Here is a 20,523-nt window from a genome sequence, read left to right on the forward strand (position 1 = left end):
CTGGCAGGTCTGTGAGCATGGAGGGGGCTGCTGACCCCCCTGATCCCAGTAACATGTGCTACAGAGCTCCTGGAGACCCCATCTGAGTTTTCCCAGTGTGCTGGCAGCATCTCCAGCATACTCTGTGCTCTTGCCAGGTCCTGTGGCTTGTTGTCACACATTTCCCCATTTGAAATAAAGAAATGAGGGAAACTCATCCTGCCGGGGCAATAACTTCAAGCAGCATTTCTGATAGTAGTTTTGCAAGGCAGGAGCCACCCCCCCCCCCTTGTCAGGCTGGTGATAAATAACCAAAATAAGGAGATGACCCCTCTCCCTGTTTCTTACCCTCCCTGCCCCTTACCCCAAGCTCTGCCCATGCAGGGGGATGCAAGAGGGTGGCTGAGCCCCTGATTGTGGCCAACACTCAGCCAGGTGTGTATCAGCCCACCCATCTGCCCACCCCAGCATGAAGGCAGAGCAGAGCTACCCTCATCCCACCACCAAAGGTGGAAAATGATGCTCAAGCTGACTTTACATGGATTGAGAGTAACTTGACCTTGAAACCAGGTTGCCCCACTGGAAGGGGTCCTGGGTGACAGGGGCAGCGAGGTGGGGGGTGTGGTGCCCAAACTCACCCCCCAGGCCCAAAATCCCTCTAATCACAGGCTCCAAAGCCATGAAACAGCCAGGGAGGAAGAAAAAAGTGGGTTTTCTTTCCTGAAGGAAGGGAGTGCAGGAGGAGAGGTGAGAGGCACTTTCTTTACAGCCCAGAGATGGGGATTGCTCAGGCCTGAGCCAACCAAAATACACACAGGCCAGTGCTTCACTGGGGATGAGCAGCAAGATGGCTCCAAGGGGATCTAGAGCTGCTTAGGGTGGCTCTAGGAGTCCAGGACTCTAGGAGTCAACCAGGCTGGGAGTCCCAGAGGGGTGAGCTGTGAGTGGGAGAGGTGATGAGAGGGGAGCTATGGGGCTGATGGATGGGCACACAGCATCAAAGTGAGGGGAGTGCTTCCCCTCCAAGCATGACCCGATGTGGGGTGCTGGTCCTGGGGTGTTTCCCATTGAGACAGCCTGCTGTGGGACAGCAAGGTGGGCCAAGAGGCAGGTGGGGGGAGCAGGAGGAGGCAGAGGGGATCAGGAACCCAGGGCTCTAATCGTCCTTGTCCTTGGCGCCGTGCTTCAGGATGCGGGTGAACTCCACGTAGTTGAAGTTTCCCTTCTTGTCGATGGGCGCCTCCCGGTACATCTCATCCACCTCCTCATCTGTGAACCTGTCTCCCATGGTGGTCAGCAGCTCACGCAGATGGTCCTCGTGAATGAAGCCTGTGGGGACAGTGGGGGACAGGGTGTGTTAGCAGGGAACCCAGGGGAGCAGTGGGACCTTCCCACCTCTCTTGAAGACACCCTTGCCCATCCTTCCCATCTGGGAGCTGCTTGGGGACTGTCCCCAAGGATGTGTCCAGTTCTGGGCCCCTCAGCTCAGGAAGGAGATTGAGGTGCTGGAGCAGGTCCAAAGGAGGCAACTGGGCTGGTGAAGGGATCCAGCAGAATTGCTGTGAGGAAGGGCTGAGGGAGCTGGGGGTGTTGAGGCTGGAGAAGAGGAGGCTCAGGGGAGACCTCATCACTCTCTCCAACTCCCTGAAAGGAGGTTGGAGCCAGGGGGGATTGGGCTCTTTTCCCAGGCAACTCTCAGCAAGACAAGAGGGCAGGGTCTCAAGTTGTGCCAGGGGAGGTTTAGGTTGGAGATTAGAAAGAATTTCTTTCTGGAGAGGGTGATCAGGCATTGGAATGGGCTGCCCAGGGAAGTAGTGGATTCTCCGTGTCTGGAGATATTTCCAAAGAGCCTGGATGTGGCACTGAGTGCCATGGGCTGGGAACCACGGGGGGGAGTGGATCAAGGGTTGGACTTGATGCTCTCTGAGGTCCCTTCCAACACAGCCAATTCTATGATTCCATGTGGCCCCACTCCTGGTCCCCTCTGCAGGCCTGAGGGGCAGAGGGCCCGTGTGGGCAGCGTGGGGCTGTGCAGGCAGTGCCTGTACCTGAGGCCTCCTCATCGAAGCAGGCAAAGGCGTTGCGGATGACGTCCTCTGGGTCGGTGCCGTTCAGCTTCTCTCCAAACATGGTGAGGAACATGGTGAAGTTGATGGGCCCTGGTGCCTCGCTCATCATGCCCTCCAGGTACTCATCAGTGGGGTTCTTCCCTGCCAGACACAGGTGGGGGTGGGTGAGTGCCCTGTATCCCCAGGGCCAGCACATGCATCCAGCTGGATGGAGGACTCTTTGTCACTAAAAGTGACTTTGCAGGTATGTGTTCCCCTGCCCCACGCACAAGGGGAGGGATGGTGGCTTCAACAGGGCTGCTGCTCCCCCCTCAGCAGCTCACCCCATGCCTCAGTCTGTGCTGGGTACTGTGTGGATGCCAGTTCTGCCAGGCTCAGCCCCAAGGGAGGTGCAGGGACCCATCTGGGGTTACTGGGAACTAAGCCCATGGCACCCCCTGAGGAGCAGGGCAGCCACATCCCTACATGAGCCTCACGCTGCTGATGTCCCTGGAACTGCTCCTGCCCCAGATGCACCAGGGATGGTTTCACCTTCCCTGCTGAGGTCTGTGTGTCCCCAGCACCTGGCCCCTCTCTGCTCCTGGAGGGATGGCTCCCTGGGGGGAGGGTCATCCTTCCCATGGTTGGGCAGGACCTCCAGAACAGGTTTGGCTGCCAGGTCAATCATTGACAGATTTCCCAAAGTGCTGTGGAGGTACAGCAGGGAGTGGGAGATGGGTGCCATGGCCTGCAGCAAAGGAGCATGGGCTCTGGGCAGGGAGTGCAGCCAGATCTGCACATCTCAGCTGTCTGGGGCATCATGCAGGGACCAGCCACTTCTGTCACCCAGGATGCGAGCAACGGAGGGCTCTGTCCCACAGGGAACGACCCCAGGTGATACCCTGGGGTGATATTACTCAAATACTCCATGGTTGTGGCTGGTGGTTGCTCCTAGAGCAAAGCTTCTCCAGCTTCAAGGGTCTCTTCTCTTCCAGTGCACATGGCTGGAAGAGCAACACACCCAGCTGCTGTCCTTAGGTGCCTCCACAAACACCCCTTCTGGTGCCATCAGAGAATTTCCCCCTCCACAGGTTTGGCAGTCAGCACTGGGCTGGACCAAAGGGAACCTGTGCCTCTATGGCATCCCACCAAATCCAGTTCAGCCCTGGGGGTGGGTACTGGGTGACCCAGCAGCTCTCCCCACTTGCTGAGCAGGTGCTGAGGGCAGAAGGGCTGAGTGAGAGGTGGAGGCACCAGGGAAGAAGGGGCTCTCCTTACCAAGGGAAGCCAGCATGTCATGCAGATCCTCCTTGTCAATGAAGCCATCACGGTTCTGGTCAATCATGTTGAAGGCTTCCTTGAACTCCTGGATCTGGGACTGGTCGAACATGGCGAAGACGTTGGAGGTGGCGCGCTGCGGGCGCTTCTTGGTGGTCTTGGCTTTGGCACGCTTGCTGGACATGGCGGTGACTGGGGTGGTACCTAGGGGCAGGGCAGGAGGGTCAGGAGGCCTGGGGACAGGAGGTGCCTCAGTTTCCCTGGCTGTCACACAGTTTGGCAACAGCAAAATAAGGTGGTCATGGGGTCAGACATGAGGACAGGCAAGGCTGTCATGAGTCCCCTGGGAAGTCACAAGAACAAGCAGAACACAGTCTGCCCTTCACCAGAGCTGTCCCCAGGGGCTCCATGCGTGTCCCCTCATCCCCAAACTCCCAGCCTTGCTGCCTGTCCCCTTTGCAGGGGGAGAGGTGCCAAGCCCAGCACCCAGCGTCCGTCCCCCCCCATCCATCAGTGCCCGGGGGAGGGGCACGGGGAGGGATTCCGCAGCATTTTGGGCAGAGTTTATCCCTGTCCCACCTCTGGCAGGGCACTCCCCAGCCCTCCTCAGCCCAGCTCCCGGGCCAGTGGGTCCCTGGGCATCCTGCATCTTGCTAAGCAAAAGCAGTCCCCAGCTCAGCACCCAGCACCCAGCGGGGAGGGGTTATCTACCCTGGGCACATTCCTCACATACCAACGCATTCCTTCCCCCTCCACTGCTCCATCCATCCCACCTCCTGCCATCGCAGGGTCCAGCCAGGCCAAAGGCCCCCAGCTGCATCCCATGAAGTGGAGAGGAGAGAGAGCTGGAGATTAGGGAGGGGCTGCAGAACCCCGGTGGGGCTGGGGGAGGGAGGCTGAGCACAATATGGGTGCTGCAGGGTGCTGAGGACTGGTAAGGGACACACAGCAGCTAAGGAGCCACATCACATTGCATCAAGCAGCACAAAGCAACACCACCAGAGAGCTGTGTGCCACCAACCATGCCCAGCTGGCCTGGCCACCCTGGCATGTGGCTCCAGGATCCAGTGCCTGGCTGGGTCCTCAGTGCTGTCACACTGGGGGGAACACAGGGCCCTGGGGACCATCCCTCCTCATGGGTCCCCAACACCAGTGCATTGCAAAGAGCTCCTGACAGCCCGCTCTGGATCATGCCAGCTTTCCAGGTCTTTCCTTCCCCCCTGCTATCCCTCTATCAAGAGATTGCAGAAGTGAGGGCTGGAGCTGCCAGCCTGGCCCTACCCTGCTGCTGTCCCCAGGATGCCCTAGCTGGGATGCTGGGATGCACAGCAGTGCCCAGACAAGCTCAGAAGGGGATGGGGACTCTCTCCTCGCCCAACGCTTGCTCCCATCCCACTTCAGGAGCAGTGCACCACACCAGAGCCAGCCAGCACCCACCAAGACAAAGCTGGGCCCTTCATCTACAGGAGATGTGCTCCATGTCCCCTGGGGGTAGTTCCCTCGTCATCCCCATGACCCACAGGCATTGGGGGAACCACCCTGCCTTCAGCCCCTTCCCTGGCACTGCCCTGGCCGGTGCTCAGGTCTCAAAAGCAGTCACCAAACCCCTCCCTGCCAACCCCTGAATGCTCAGTCCTCTCCCAGAGCTCACCAGACATGTGTCACCAGCCAGCAGTGGGGGTGCAGAGCCCAGCCATGCCCCTGGCTTGGGGAGCAGCTCTGCCCCCAGCCCTCACCCACTGCTTCCACAGCTGCACCATAAAGATCTTTGGCACAGAACAGCCTCATGTCCTGCCAGATCCGTGTGTGTGTGCTGCCCTCCTGGAGCTGTCCCCAGGCAGCAGTGTGGGAAGTTCAGCTGGACACCACAGCTTCCCTGTGCAGGGACAGAGCCAGCAATTAAAGCTCTGCTGCTGGCCCACAGCACTGGCTGAGGTTTCAAAACACCCTGAGTTATTAGCAGAGAGCTAGAGATAAGCAGGAGTTTTGCTCTTACCACAGGAATTAATATTATCCAAATATTAGCCCTGCCCCAGCTGTGACCAGCAGCAGAAGCCTGGCTTGGCACCCTCTCTAGAGAGATGGTTCTCGTGAGGCAGATTAAGTGTGATTTGACAGCACATGGTTTTGCTGTTTGATCCAACATATGTCTGAAAAGATGTCCCAGGGTCCAGCTTGGCCTGGTCATCTCCTGTCACTGTGTTTCTGCTGTTAGTAGGATCTCCTTGAGCTGGATGGGACTTGGGAAGGGATTTTTTCAGGTCAGAATGGGGAAAGGTGCCTCTCGCATGAGACAAAAGTGATTTCCAGTGAGGGGTTCTGACAGGGCCAAGCTGTGCCCTGCACAAGGGCTGGGTGCCTGCACACCCCTGGTCTCCCAGCCTATGCTTTCTGGACTCCCAAGAACCCAACACCCAGAGCATTTCAGGGAATGCCTGGGTGTGGTGCCCTGCACACTGGGGTGGACTCAGCTGAGCCAGCTGTGAGGCCAACAAACCTGGGGCTTCCTCCTCATCAAGAAGGTGATCCATGGGAATGCTTCTGCCACCCCCTCACTGAAAGCCTCATCCCAGCTCTGCCCCAGTCTGGGAGTTGCTGATCTCAGGAAGCAGAGCCCAAGAGGTTAGTGCTGGGGTGAGATGCCACAAAAGCCACAAGCTGATCAGGTCACCACAGCCACCCCCAGCCCTTATTCCCTCGTCCTTCTGCCACCACTCCTGCTGAGATGCTCTCCCTAACTCCTGTACCACCAGGCTTGTGCCTTCCCCACTGGAGACTGATACCCAAGAGTCCATGGGGCTGGCTTAAAACGTTCCTAAGTTAGTAAAGAAGATATTTTAGGTTTAAAGACAGAGAGCAAAGACTCACAGTTATCAGAAAAATAAACTGCCATGTGTTTCCTCCTTGGTAAAAACCAAACAAGCAACTCTATCCTGGCACAGCTTCCTGAGCATGCTGGGGAGGGTGGGATAAGCTGAAGGGGTATGGCAGTGCTGCTGTTCCCTCCTGTCCCCATCCTCCTGCCCACTTCCTCCCTCCCTCCCCAACCCTGCATCTTTTCCCATGCTGCTCTGTCCCAGCTCACTCTCAGAACCTTTCTCACCTGACAAGCACCTCCTGCCAGCACCAGGATGGCTCTCCACCAGGCAGTGGTGGAGGATTGAGCAAGGAGCAGCTCATCTCTGTTAAACTGTCCCTTTCCTTCGGCCCTTCTCAGGATGCCCCTGGGCTGTGGCACTGCCTGGTTCCATCCCTGCTGGTGAGGGGTGCGGGTGCTGGGGAGCCCCCTGGCTGCACCCAGAGCTGCAGGGGTGCCCCTGGTCCCACTCACACTGGGGGAGTGGAGGCAGACTGCTCCTCTGCTCCTTCTTTTGGCCTTGTTTGAGATGGGCGGGGGAAAGGGAATTCGGAGGTGAGGAGAAAACAGAACCATGAGCCCTGGACTGTGTCCCCAGAACCAGCACTGGAGACAGTGAGTGGGTTTCCTGTGCAGATGGGAAGGAGCCCGGCAGCAGCAGGGGGACAGAGCCAAGCCCCCAGGAGGGATGGCTGACCCCAGTCCTTCCTCAGCTCCCTCCCCTCACAGGGGACCCGGCCTGGTCCACCTGCATCTCCAGCACTCAGCTGTCAGAAGACAATTTCTGGGCTAGCTCCCCTTGTCGAGGGGACAAAAACCCTGAGGGGCACTTGCAAACCCTTCCAAAGCACAATTTCTGGGGCCATCATGAGAAGACTGTGCACAGACACCACCACCACACGAAAGACCCAGCAGGCTCCTGACACTCAGAGAAGTGGGAAAGAGCACCAGAGAGGGAAAAATCTTCATGGCCTCGGGCCACCCAGCATAAGTGCCCTGTTCTGGGTTTGAGATTATCCCAGGGGGGAGAAGGGACTCACCTCAGCAGGAGAATCCGAATCCGGCCGCAGAGCCACAGAGCCACAGAGGGGGAGGTGACCGCAGACTCCTCCTACAGCCGTGCAGAGCCTGCCAGTGGCAAGAGGAAAAAAACTCAAGTGACTGAAGAAACCCAACCATCTTTGGTCAGTGGTGGTGGTTGTTGACACTCGGGAATGTTCCGCTGCAAAGAATGTTGTGAAGCACGTCCATGTTTTAGAACCTCCCTGGCTTTTATCAGAACCGTAGCATTTTGTACCAAAAGGGCATGTGGGGAGGGAATCCAAGAGGACCTCAACTTTTCATGGGCAAAGCTAAAGAAAACACAATGTTCTTCTGTGTTTAAGACTGGAGGAAATGAGCTAAATAAAGCTTTTCTGCTTTACAACAGCTTATTGCCTGAAGTTGTTCAGAGGTCACCGGGGAGCTCTCTGGAGCATCTGGATATTGGCTCTACTAGCAGCAAAAAGAGTTGGGGAAAAAACAGATGTTCCAGATGGGAACAGCGCTCCCAAACCAGGAGGTGAGTGAAGCCACGGGCGTCAGGATCTGCCATCTCAGGGAAGCCGGGATGTCCCCGCTCCAGGATGCTGCATAGAGTTACGGACAGCTCTGGTTACGACCAATCCTCGCCTCCCTTAGCTGGGATATCCCTGCCGGGCTGGCACGGAGACTGTCCCCACCTGCCCGGGGACAGAGGAGCCTGGCAGGGATTTGTACCGCTGCATCTCCCCCTCCCCGGGGCTGAGCCGCAGCCCGGCGGTGGTGGCAGGGCAGCCGGGGGCTGCTCCCTCCCGCATCCCCCCCATGGAGCCACCTCCTCCGGCTCTGCCGCTTCCCCTCCCGGTTACCCCGGCCCCATCCAGCCCCCCCCCCCCCTTCCCGGGACTGTCCCCGCTCCAGTTGCTGCTCGCTCCCCCCCGTGCCGGCCGCTCCCGTCCCCGGACGGCGGGGTCGGGTCCCGGCGTTGCGGCCTCACCTGGCCCGGAGCGAGGGATCCGCGGGGCTGTCGGTGCCGTTCTGCCGAACCCGACCCGCGGCGCGGCCCCAGGGGCGGGGGGCAGCGGGGCCCCGGGGCGGTGCCGCCCGCCCCGTCCCGTCCCGCCCGTCCCGGCTCGGCCCATACAAGGCAGAAGAATGCGGCGAGGCCGGGGCCGCGGGGTCGGGGCGGCGGGAAGATGCTCTCGGCCTTATATAGACGAAATGGCAGCGGGGGGCCACGGGTGTCCGCGGTCCCGCGGGGAGATGCTCAGCTCGGAGTGGGAAGGGGGGGGGGGGGTAGAACCTTCCATCCCAGAGTCTCCACTGGCATCCCTGCACCTCCTAGCCGGGTGACACGGGAACACCGTCCTCTGTGGGCACCCACGGGTGACAGCAGCCAGCGGCCAAAACTCATCCCGGGCTCCCTGGAGCAGCTCTGGCTGCGGCAGCATGTCCGGGCAGGTCCTTGCAGCAGGCGTGGGGCTGCCTGGGGGGCTGCAGCCCCTTGGGCAATTCACTGAACAAGTGTTGGAATCGGCCACATGCTCCTGTTCTGGGTTAAGTCACAACGGCCAGAGATCACCTTGGTGGGTGACAACATCAGTGATCCCCACGACATTCCCACTGCAGAAGGTCAACACACCCCCAGTTGTGTCCCAGCTTTGCCCATCACTGCACACCCATGGGCTGAGGCAGTTGTGGATGAAAATCATCCCTGAGTGTGCTTCACCAGCAGGAACACTGTCACTGGGGCAGGGACGAATTTTGTTATGCTGAAGGGCATCTGTCAGGTCCAGGTGGAGGTGTGACGTCTGCAGCTAAGCCTGGGTAGTCACTGTGTCAGGTTATGGGGAGAAACTCCCTCCCAGAGTCATAATGACTCCTGTCTTGAGGGCATCTGAAGGCTGACAGTCCCCATCAAAGGGAACAGTGGCCAGAAAGAGCAGCTGGTTGGCACTGGGCCCTGCCTCTGCCCTGGGCTCCCAGCCCCAAGAAGGACCCCATTAAACAGCTCCTCAAAAACTGCAGAACACCCGAAGATGTGCCCCATTCCTGAGCAAGGGTCTGGAGCCTGAAAGTGCAAGGTTGGGAACCTCCTACTCTACCCCAAGCCAGGGCAGGCACTGCTGCTGGGGTCACCTCTCCAGGGCAGCAGCTCTTGCTTCCCATCAGCAGCCCTGTGCCACAACCCTGTCCAGCAGTCCTGGCGCTCCCACTTGGAGCATCATACCTCCCTAGGCATCATCCCAGGGGGGGATTTATGCCCTGGAGGACCCCATGACACTGGTGCCAGAATTGAGCCTGCAGAGGAGCAGGCAAGTGGGAGAGGGAAAGCCCCAGGAGTGTTTCCAAGAGGAATTTCCCAGCTCTGGAGCAAGGGTAACCCCAGCAGAGCCAGGTCTTCAAGCAGCCTGGCCAAGCCCTTCTTAGGGCATGGATTTTGTTCCTACAGGCTCAGATCAGTGACCTGCTCTGCCAGCAGCCTACCAGACCTGGGGACATCCCAACCAACTATTCCCCCATGCTGCTTGGGAGAAATCTGCCAGGGCATTGTCCCCTCTGGAGAGCCTCAGGGATCATTGGGCCTTGGCTGGAGGTGGGAATCCTGCCCAAGAACTGGGATGGGGATGGGGATGGGGATGGGGATGGGGATGGGGATGGGGATGGGACTGCTGCCGAGTGCCATGGCAAGCTGGGGACAGTGCAGAGCCTTTGTCATGACTGTGCCTGGGGAGGGGGGGTCACAAGAGGGCTTGCCTTTATAGTAACATTATAAGGAAAGTGAAAAAAGGCAAGGGAAAAAAAAACAGAAATCCCAGGAGCCAGAAAGCCCGAGCTGCCACCCCGTGGCTGGTCCCAGGTTTATCTGTGCTGGAGGAAAACCCCAGCCTGGTGGTCCCCCTGGAGCCTGCTTGGAGCAAGACCCGGGGTGGTTTCTGTCTCCCCTAAGCCCCGTTCCCTGTCACTGGGCAGAGGTCAGGCCGGGCCCAGGGGGGACTGGGAAAGAGGCAATATGGATGGGAAAGAGGCAATATGGATGGGAAAGGGGCAATATGGATGGGAAAGGGGCAATTTGGATGTGGCAGCTCCTCGGGTGGTCCTCAGACTGCTCCTGAGCCACCTCCTGCAGCTCCTTGGGCTCTGTCCAGAGCCTCATGCAGCCCTTCCCTCTTTCCCCTGCCTGTGCCCAGGGTCCTCATGTATTCCTTCTCCTCTAATTTCATGTTTCTGCCAACACCCACCCCTGATTGGGGGCCTGTTTGTACTCTCATGACACCCTCTCCTGCCTTTTCCTTGTTCTTTCAAGCACTTATTTATATCAGGAGATGGAGTAAAATTATTTTTTTATAGCGTGTGAATCTGAGACCTCTCCCCTGATCCAAGTGTCTCATCACTGTGCAAGCACTTCCACCCCTGCAAAATGTCCTGGGGCAGGAGCAAGGAAGATGGGAACAGTGATGGCTCTCGTGTGCCCTGAAGCAGCCTGAAAGTCCTGCAAGAGCACAGCCCTGGGGTCCCTCAGCTGTTCAACTCCCCCTGCCCCCAGGTGACTGTGTCCATCCCAGAGTGAAGAGTGCAGAGCAGGAGGGGTGACAAGCCCCAAGCACCCAAGGGAACACTCCAAGAGTGAGGCTGGGGCCATGAAACCTGTCCTGTTGGTGAAGGGCTGTGTCATGGTGGGTGTGCCAGGAGCAAAGAAGACACAGCAGTGTCCCCCTGCTGTGTGTGTCCCTCCTGCCAAAGCAACACCGGGTCCTTTGGCCTGGGACAGCCTTTGGCTTGTGGCAAATGCCCAGCAGTTTGGGGCATGTGCTCAGGGGTCTCTGCCCTGCAGCACACCTTGCAGAGGGTTCACAGTCCCAACCAGACACCCTGCCCACCCCACACTGAAGAATTAATTTATTCAGCAGGGTTTTTTCCATGAGGAATGCAACTGATTCAAGTCGAATATCATATATATAAAAAATAGTCAAATCTTTATGACCCCCACATCTGCCCCAGTGACTGTGTATCTGCACACACTTCCAAGAGCATTTCTGCAGGCAGCATCTTTACCTGTTCTGTGTCTGCCAAGCCACCAGATATCACAAGCTGTACCACCCTGCACAAGCCTGTTTCATTTCAAAGGCTGTGCCACTCCCACCACCCCCCAACCAGCACCCAGCACCCCTGGAGGAACCACAGGGAGTCTGCAGCATGGCCAGGGGCTTGGAGCAGAGGATGGAGACACAGAGTCCATCCTTCCAGAGAGGAATCATAGAATGGCTATGGTTGGAAGGGACCTTAAAGATCACCTACTTCCAACACATCCCACAAGATCAGGTTGCTCAAGGTCCCACACAACCTTCCCTTCAACACTGCCAGGGATGGGGCAGCCACAGCTTCCTTGGGCAACCTGTTCAGTGTCTCATCACCCACACAGGAAAGAATTTTCCTCCTAATGTCCAACCTCAATCTCCCCTCTTCAAGTTCTAACCCATTTCCCTTCTCTTCTCCCTACCCCCCGTGTCCAAAGCCCTCCCCCAGCTCTCTTGGAGCCCCTTCAGATATTGGAAGGTTGCTCTGAGCTCACCTGGGAGCCTCCTCTTCTCCAGGCTGAACAACCCCAATCCCTCAGCCTGGCTTCCCAGGGAGGTGCTCAGCCCTCTGAGCATTTCAGTGCCTCCTCTGGACACCTTCCAGGAGTTCAGTGTCCTTCTGATGTTGGGGACTCCAGAACTGGACCTCAGAGGAGGCTGTTCCGGGACATCCTCGGCGCTCGGTGCGGTCTGCAGGGCTCAGCGGGGGCTTTGCTCTCCGGGCTGCCCCGTCCCCGCTGACACCGACCGGCAGCACAGCACGGGGACCACTGTCACACCATTACACGGGGTTCACCATCACACGGGGATCACCATCACACGGGGTTCACCATCACATGTCCCCTCCCCACCGGGACCGACCCGGCGGTCCCTCCCTCCCGCAGACCCCGACCCGCCCTACACATCGCGGGTCCCTCCTGCGATCCCCGGGGCCACTGTCCCCCACGGCAAGCAGGGCAGGCAGCAGGGCCGGGCTCGGACCTACAGGGAGGCAGCAGGACCCGCCCCGAGGTCTGGGGGCTCGGGGGTCCCTGGGGGCTCTGGGGTTTGGGGGACCTGAGGTTCTGGGGCCCTGGGAGCTCTGGGGGTTGGGGCATCTCTGAGCCCCTGTCTTCTCCCTTTGTCCCCTCTCTCTCTGTTCCCTCTCTCTCTCCCCCCTCTCTCTCTCTCCTCTCTCTCTCTGTCCCCTCTCTCTCTGTCCCCTCTCTCTGTCCCCTCTCTCTCTGCCCCCTCTCTGTCCCCCCTCTCTCTCTGTCCCCTCTCTCTGTCCCCTCTCTCTGTCCCCTCTCTCTCTGTCCCCTCTCTCTCTGTCCCCTCTCTCTGTCCCCTCTCTCTCTGTCCCCTCTCTCTCTGTCCCCTCTCTCTCTGTCCTCCTCTCTCTGTTCCCCTCTCTCTCTGTCCCCTCTCTCTCTCTGTCCCCTCTCTCTGTCCCCTCTCTCTGTCCCTCTCTCTCTCTTGTCCCCTCTCTCCTGTCCCCTCTCTCTCCTGTCCCCTCTCCCTGTCCCCTCTCTCTGTCCCTCTCTCTCTGTCCCCTCTCCTCTCTCTGTCCCCTCTCTCTCTGTCCCCTCTCTCTGTCCCCTCTCTCCTCTGTCCCTGTGTCTCTGTCCCTCTCCCTGTCCCTCTCCCTGTCCCTCTCTCTCTGTCCCCTCTCTCTGTCCCCTCTCTCTCTGTCCCCTCTCTCTGTCCCCTCTCTCTGTCCCCTCTCTCTCTGTCCCCTCTCTCTGTCCCCTCTCTCTGTCCCCTCTCTCTCTGTCCCCTCTCTCTGTCCCCTCTCTCTCTGTCCCCTCTCTCTCTGTCCCCTCTCTCTGTCCCCTCTCTCTCTGTCCCCTCTCTCTGTCCCCTCTCTCTCTGTCCCCTCTCTCTCTGTCCCCTCTCTCTCTCTGTCCCCTCTCTCTGTCCCCTCTCTCTCTGTCCCCTCTCTCTGTCCCCTCTCTCTGTCCCCTCTCTCTCTGTCCCCTCTCTCTCTGTCCCCTCTCTCTCTGTCCCCTCTCTCTGTCCCCTCTCTCTCTGTCCCCTCTCTCTGTCCCCTCTCTCTCTGTCCCCTCTCTCTCTCTGTTCCCTCTGTCCCCTCCTCTCCTCCCCCAAGCTCCGCCCTCCCTCCCCAGCCCCTCCCCGAGCGCAGCGCTCCCCGCGTTATTCTGAGCCCTCTCCCCCGCCGTAGGAGGAGCGGGGCGTTGGGCACTGTCACGCGTGTCGGGCGCGGCGATTGGCGAGGCGGGGTCGCGGGTGGGTGACGCGGCTGTGCGGCCGCTTCCGGTGCGGCGGTGCCGGGCGGGTGAGGAGATGAGCGGCGGGAGGCGGCGGGAGGAGGCGGCGCACGCGCAGCAGCACGCGGTGGCCAACGGCGGAGCGGGGGCGCGCGGGTCGGTGTGGGGCAAAGCGCTGCGGAGCGACTCGGCCTGGAACGACAAGGTGAGGGGGAGCGGGGGGGCTCAGCGCCTGGGTCGGTGAGAGGGGCCGGTGACCGCCCCGCCCGACCCCGGGCCCGCAGGCGCCTGTCCCCTGTCCCGCCGTGCCGGGCAGGGAGGGCCCCGGGGGGTGGCGGGTGTGCGGCGGGGCCCGCCCGTCCCGGTGCCGGGGCGCGGGGCCAAAGCAAACAGGAGCGGCCCTGGGAGTCGGTACCTCGGCTGGGTTTGGGCTCTGGGATGGACTCGTCTCGGAGTGAATAAAAACTGCCCGTGTGCAATGGAAGCTGGGGCTGTAGCTTGTTTTGGGGAAAAACTGCCTGGAAATCCGCTCCCGGGGCTGAGGGAAAGGGCAGCGGCGGGATCGGGCGTGTGAGTGCCCCTGCCTCGGTGTCAGGCACGGGGGTGCTGTCACAGAACGGTGACACCCTGGCACTTGGTGAGCTCTCGGCTTCACTGCTCCTCTGCTTCCCCTCCTGTGCAACAGAGATTTGTTTGCTACAAAACCTAACGCGTGTCCCTGACCTGCGGGGCTGTGCTCCCGTTTGTCTGGAAGCCTCCAAGTGTGACTGAAAACGTTCCATCCCCGGGCTTCCCAGCGCTCCGAGCTCCAGAGCGGGGATATTGAGGTGATATTTTGGAGAGAAATTCTTTGTTGTGAGGGTGCTGAGCCCCTGTCCCAGGGTGCCCAGAGAAGCTGTGGCTGCCCCATCCTTGGCAGTGTTCCAGCCCAGGTTGGATGGGGCTTGGAGCACCCTGGGCTGTGGGAGGTGTCCCTGAGCATGGCAGGGGGTTGATCATCTTTTAAGGTCTCTTCCAGCCCAAAGCAAGGGTCCTGTGAGCTCTCCCATGTGCTGTCACACTCCTGGCTGGTGTCCCTTCTGCTGCCACCCGCACCAGGTGCTCTGAGCTCCAGAGCACCCCGGGCACACTGCCAGGCAGGGGGAGCAGGACAAGACGTGGCTGCTTTGCTGGTTTTGCTGTGCAGCATGGTGAAGGTGCAGCCCCCAGCCTGCTTCCCCTCGGGGGTGGGGATGTGCAGGTGCTCACAGAGCTGCTGGGGCTCTCCCATGCTCAGCTTCACCCACTGCTGACAAACTGAGCAGGAGTGGTGGTGAGTGCCAGGCTGCACCAGGGCTTCCGTGGAATCACAGGATGGGGTGGGTTGGAAGGGACCTTAAAGATCATCTAGATCCAACCTCCTGCCATGGACAGAGACACCTCCCACTCAACCAGGTTGCTCAAGGCCCCACCTGGTTTTGGTGGGGCATGTTTTGATGCAACAGGATGTGAACTGGAGGCTGAAATCCCTGAGGAATGCAGTGACTGAGGGGAACGACCAGAGCTTCACCTCACATGGCTTCTTCCCCTTGGAGCCAAACAACCCCACACACCAGAAAGGTGCAGTGCAGCACCAGCAGAAAGGCCAGTGGTGTCTGGGGGTGTGCTGGGGCAATCCCACCCTTGAGGAGGCTAGAAAGAAGCAGGGGAGCAGATGTGTTCTTTAAAGGGACTCTGCAGCTGGCCCAGCAGAGGACAGAGCCAGGTGTTTCATTTGGAAGCAGAGAAGTCCAGGGTGTTGGAAGCCCTGAGCTGCTTTCCTGGGCTCTGAGTGCAGTATCCAGTACATTGACTGAAAAAATGAGTGTTCAGTGTGTTAAATTTTTGCTTTTTAATTGTGTGGGGTTTGGGTTTTTGGTTTTTGGTTGTTTTTTTTTTTTTAAAGGAAACATAGTAAATGCCAAACTCTTTCTTGTGCTTTGTCTCCTCAGGACGAGTTTTTAGATGTGATCTACTGGTTCCGACAGATCATTGCAGTTATTCTGGGAGTCATCTGGGGAATAGTTCCACTGAAGGGATTCGTGGGAATAGCAGTGTAAGGTTTATTTCCTTTTCTGTCTCCTGTACTTTCCCACATTTGGACTTTCCTTGGTGTCTGTTTTAGAGCTGTGCTGTGAACAGTGGGCTGGACAAATCTGTCCTGTGTCTTAAAGCCAGTGTTGCATTCCAGACTGGTATTTATCATGAAATTCATACAAGTTGTAACATGTCTTCATCAGCCTCTTCCTCTCTCCTCCTCAGCCTGTTTAATGCTTTTAATTTTTGTTGGGTTGGTTGGGTTTTGTTTTTTTTTTGGGGGGGGGGGGGTTTGTTTTGTTATTCTTCAAGAGGACATGGGTAGTAGAAGGCAATGAGAGGCTCAGCTGACTTCTGCAGTAGCCTTTTCCTGCGTGTATGAACAGGGCCATGAATCTGGTGCTAATGGGGCCACCTGAGGAATCAAACCCAAAGAGGGGAAGGCGTGGTGGTCCTTCTCTTTGAGTCAGGAGCCCTCCTCAGAGAGGAGGTTCTCTTGGCAGACAGGAGGGGTGGCTTCTCTTTGCAGAAGGGAAGATTTATTTGAAATAGCAAAGTCCACGGGTGTGGAGCAGGGGAAGGAGCAGCACTGGCAGCATTCCTGCAGCACTTGCTGGTTGTTCTTCCACCCCTGGTGTGGGGGAAGGCAGTGCATGTTCAGATCCCCACTCAGACATGGGATCACATCCCAGCAGGTGTCCCAAGGCTGCAGTGAGTTCTGAAACAAAGATTAGTTTGGGATGTGCCTGACAGCCTCTGTAGGACACAAGAGACAGGAAACAGCCCTGCTCTGAGTGGTGGGTGTGGGAAGATGCTGTGGCTGCTCTGAGGAACCTCTATTTGCAAGGTCTCCCAGTCAAGCTCACAGCTTCTTAGGGAAAATTGACTTGTCACCTTGTCCCTCCTCCTGAGTGTTTATGGCAAGAAAATAGAGGGAACACATGTCTCTAAGGAAAAAAAACAAAGTGTGAAATTTAGAGAAAAGAGGCTGGAAAGTGATGCTCCAGCAGGAACTCCCTTGCACCATGAAAACAAATCTGAAGTGCTCCCAGTAACAGGAGTGGATTCACTGGGAAGCACTGTTTTTACTTAGCCCTCCATTAATTCACAAGGCACCTCCACGTACCTAAGCCAATTCCTGTGCTAAATGTTAAGAACTGGAAGTGATTTGGTGCATAGTGGAAAAATGAGAAACTTGTAGGAGTGTGGTGAGGGGTGCTGGGTGCTGTGCAGTCACACTGCTGCTCACAGCTGCTGCCAGTGGCTGAACTTGTCTGCATTGCCCTTTCTACACAGCCACCTTTCCTTCTGTGACTTTCCCCCCGTGCCCCAGCCCTGAGGGGGGTGATGTAAAGCCAAACCTTTCTAAGGACAACCAGGAGGTTCTGTTTTGCCTCTCTGCTGGAGTGTGACTGTTGGCACAGACTAGAGAGCCTTGAGGGTTGTCTCAAGTTGAAGCTCAGTGGCTCTGAGGGTCTCCTCTGGCTCTTACCCACTGGTCATGGGGTTGGTGATGGGGACCTAACTGAGCACAGAGTCAGAACAGTCTTCCCTCTTAGCAGCCTCAAAATCAAGGAGCACACACAAGGAAATTGGATCTGAGTGGGAGCAAGAATGCTGCCAGTCTGCAGGATAGGGAGGCTCCCAGGGTTTGCAGATCTGCTGTCCAGCTTTTGGCTGCTTTGTTGTCTGCTGAGCCCTACAAGGAGCACACTGGGTCTTGTGAGGAGAACTCTCACTGCGGTGAGCAGACCTGGAGGTGACTGAGCTGCCTGGGGAGCACTGCAGGAACAGGGTTCCTCTTGGCTTCCCCTCTGCTGCAGCTGAAAGATGTTTCACTGCTCTGATGAGTACCTGCACCCTGCACCAGCAAAATGACTGCACCTCTTCCCTTTCTTCCAGATTCTGCCTGATCAATGCTGGTGTTCTGTACCTCTACTTCAGCAGCTTCCAGCAGATAGATGAGGAGGAGTATGGTGGGACGTGGGAGCTGACAAAGGAAGGATTTATGACATCTTTTGCACTGTTTCTGGTAATGCCTCTTGCTTTTTCTAAGTTAATTAGTAATTTTCTGAGGGAAAAGAGCTGGAAGAAAAGCAGGTGAGGTGGTGTACTGACAGTAGAGATGTGTTAACATCATCTGATAAGTAGAGTTGATTGGGGAAAAAAAATCCCCAAATCTGTTAGCTACTGGCTATGAAGAGCAGCATTAATGCTCCTTTTTCTGCAGGAGCAGACAGCTGTTTCTACATCTGCCACTTCTATGTCTTCCCACCCTCTGTCCCAGATATCCTGGTGGAGTTTCATCTCGAGCTAGTTACACCAAACTGGTGGTTTGGGTGTCATCATGTTTCCCCTGAGTCCCCTCTCCCAAGCCTCTGAATGTGCCCAGCACTTGATTTGGTGTTTTCTAAATCACCAGTGGGACTGTGGCAGGAATTTAACATGGAGAGGCTCCCCAGCTCAGGAGACAAGCAAACTGAATGCCACTCTCCTCACATCTCTGGAGCCATCTCACAGCTGGAATTCAGTCCCCAGTCCTCTGCTGAGTGCAAAATGTGAGGCTTGGTTTATGTGCCCTCTCCAGAGGCTTTGAAATAACCTTTGTTTCCTTTCCTCTCCCCAGGTGGTGTGGATAATCTTCTATACTGCCATCCACTATGATTGACAGTCTGCAGCTTTTGCCTGTTGATTCAGTCATCAGGAAATCAAGGAGGTTTTAATGATGATTGTCTTGAGTTGGACTAGTGGGAAGGTGAGGGAAGTGACATCAACTTCCTTCTGCACCAGTGGTCTGATCAGCCTGAAGGAGCCCAAGTCTTCTGCTGGAGAAGTTTGTCTCCCTTTTATATACTCATTAATTGTTGGAACTATTAAAAAGCCATTGGAATTTTTGAAAGTGGTTCAAGACTGTTCAGATTTTGAACTTCCTGTGACTAGCCAGTAACTCTATCAAGCTCCTGTGTGCTGAAGTTTGAATCTGTTAATTTAATGTATGTATGCCCTTCTCTTTGGAATCTGTAATTAAATCCTGACTTGTCTTCCATTGCTGTCCTTTAGACAAACAGTTTTTAAAAAGCAGTTTTAGGGTAGGAGGAATGCACTGCAGCATCCAGGACATGAGTTGAGTGGCTGTCCATCCTTAGCATGTTTTTTGTAATAATCAGATCTGATTTGATTAAACAGACTCTATTGTTACCATTTCTAATATTTTTGTTTTACTTGCAAACCAGTCGATTACCAGAATTTTTAAATGGTCTTTGCTGAAGACAAATTTTTAAGCAACTTTGCTAGAAAAAATTGTGTTTCATTTCATTAACAAAGATTTAATGCAAGGTGTGTTTGGGGGGGGCTTAGAAATTCCATTGCATTCTGCTGGCCTGGCTAGTAAGTTGCTAGCATGTACCTCAGAGCTTGGTAGTCTTGAAGGACACTCATTCTGAAGAAACCTTTTTAAATAGTAAGCATTTAATTTGTAATTTTTTTTTTTTAAACTCTTGAATTCAACTTGTTAATAAATGCAGGAGACTAAGACACAATTGAGGCAGCTATTATCTTAAATGCAGAATTACTGACTTGCAGATCAAGTGAAGTACAGAGCTTCTGGTTTGTGAGGTGCTTTTTATGAGCTGACCACGTCACAGCTCAGTTCCTCCCTAGTCACACCCAGCTGGTGCATCACTGGGGGAGTCTCTGCTTTAAGGTATTTTAAAGGACATTTTGTCTCTCAGAAACACTTCTTGGGAAACACGCACAGTTCTTGTTACTCTCAGATGATCCTATAGTCTTGTTGCCCTCTGGTCCTTGCTTTTCTAAACAGCTCAGGCACCCAGAAAGAGTCCTGACCTCCAGCTGCCTTATAATGAGGAGTTGATGGTTTTAGGGAGTGCTTCTGAGCACCTGCTGCTTCTCTTGGAAGAACAGCCTGGTTCTCAGACCTGAGTATGCAAAGCCAGGGACCTGAGTGGGGGCTCCACTTCCATTCTTAGCAGGGAAAATGCTGTCTGCTTTTGGTGGAAAATGCACACCTGGCTGTTCTGGGCCCTTGGGATGCCAAGGGGAGAGTGCAATAGCAGACAGCTTCTGCTACTTGTGAGTTGCCAATTAAAGTAAATTATCTGCCCAGTGTTAAACCGTGACATTATCTCAAATAAAAACTACTCTTACTTGCTCCTCCCCATCCTTAAATTCTCAGTCTTTTAGTCTTACACTTCATTTTTCTGTTCTTTCAGCTGAAAGCATTCATTTTCCACAAGAATTGCACAGCCTGCTAGTTCTAGGTCACCCTTTCCTACGGGCATCTCTGCATCTCAGCTACCAGTAAAATCAGTGTATACTTGAAATGCTCTAATAAATGTCACCTGGATAATCCACTGTGCAGCTTCTGTGTCCTTTGGTCTTTTAAAGTTTTGCAGAATGGTCAGAGTGTGGGATTCCTTTACGAGTTTGATTTTTGGTAAATATCAGACAGGAAATATCTGGGATTCTCAGGTCTCCTGTGCAGCAGGCTGGAGTCCTGCATTTCTAGAAGGGGCCAGAAGCATTTGTAGTGGAAGAAGCAGCTAATGCTTCAATTCATGCTTTAATGGGTGATTGAAATGATTAAGCCAAATGTTGCCTCCCCATAATCTGCTCTGCTCCTTCAGCTGCTGTCCCTGCCCTGGTGCATGCCAGAGCCACTGCTGCCTTGCAGGGTGCCTGAGTCTAGTCCAGAGCAGGACTTCAAGCAGAGTGAAAGACTGCAGAGCTGGAGAGTTGCTTACCTGCCCCTTTGCTTTTTTCCTTGCTTACCTGCAGTCCCACCAGCTAAATCTCTTGGTCTTTGCAGTTCTCTGCAGCTCTAGAGGCTGGAACCTGGGAGAACCTGAGCTGAAGAGGGTCATGACAGTGTGACATTGGTGTGTGGATCTCCTCAAGGGTCCTGGTAAATAAGTTAGACATTGTAGTTGCTCATCTGCAAGCTTTTAAGCTCTAAAGGTTTCTGTTTTAAGGGGTGCCTC

The 20,523-nt window shown here is 56.0% G+C and overlaps 2 protein-coding genes across 2 annotated transcripts; one reads left to right on the forward strand and one right to left on the reverse strand.

Annotated features, from left to right (window-relative positions):
• Positions 1-668: 668 nt before the first annotated feature.
• Positions 669-8,271, reverse strand: MYL9 (myosin light chain 9). The gene is made up of 5 exons (XM_030463164.1): positions 8,180-8,271; positions 7,203-7,290; positions 3,306-3,509; positions 2,028-2,189; positions 669-1,308 (listed from the first exon to the last, which is right to left on the reverse strand). Exons 3-5 carry the CDS (start codon positions 3,487-3,489, stop codon positions 1,136-1,138), a joined length of 519 nt encoding a protein of 172 aa, XP_030319024.1. The 5' UTR covers positions 3,490-3,509; positions 7,203-7,290; positions 8,180-8,271; the 3' UTR covers positions 669-1,135.
• A 5,205-nt stretch (positions 8,272-13,476) lies between these two features.
• Positions 13,477-19,903, forward strand: RAB5IF (RAB5 interacting factor). The gene is made up of 4 exons (XM_030463215.1): positions 13,477-13,673; positions 15,439-15,542; positions 17,426-17,555; positions 18,150-19,903. Exons 1-4 carry the CDS (start codon positions 13,545-13,547, stop codon positions 18,189-18,191), a joined length of 405 nt encoding a protein of 134 aa, XP_030319075.1. The 5' UTR covers positions 13,477-13,544; the 3' UTR covers positions 18,192-19,903.
• The last annotated feature ends 620 nt before the right edge of the window (positions 19,904-20,523 follow it).

The sequence above is a fragment of the Calypte anna genome, chromosome 20, assembly GCF_003957555.1.
Source record: "Calypte anna isolate BGI_N300 chromosome 20, bCalAnn1_v1.p, whole genome shotgun sequence".
NCBI classification, from domain to species: domain Eukaryota; kingdom Metazoa; phylum Chordata; class Aves; order Apodiformes; family Trochilidae; genus Calypte; species Calypte anna.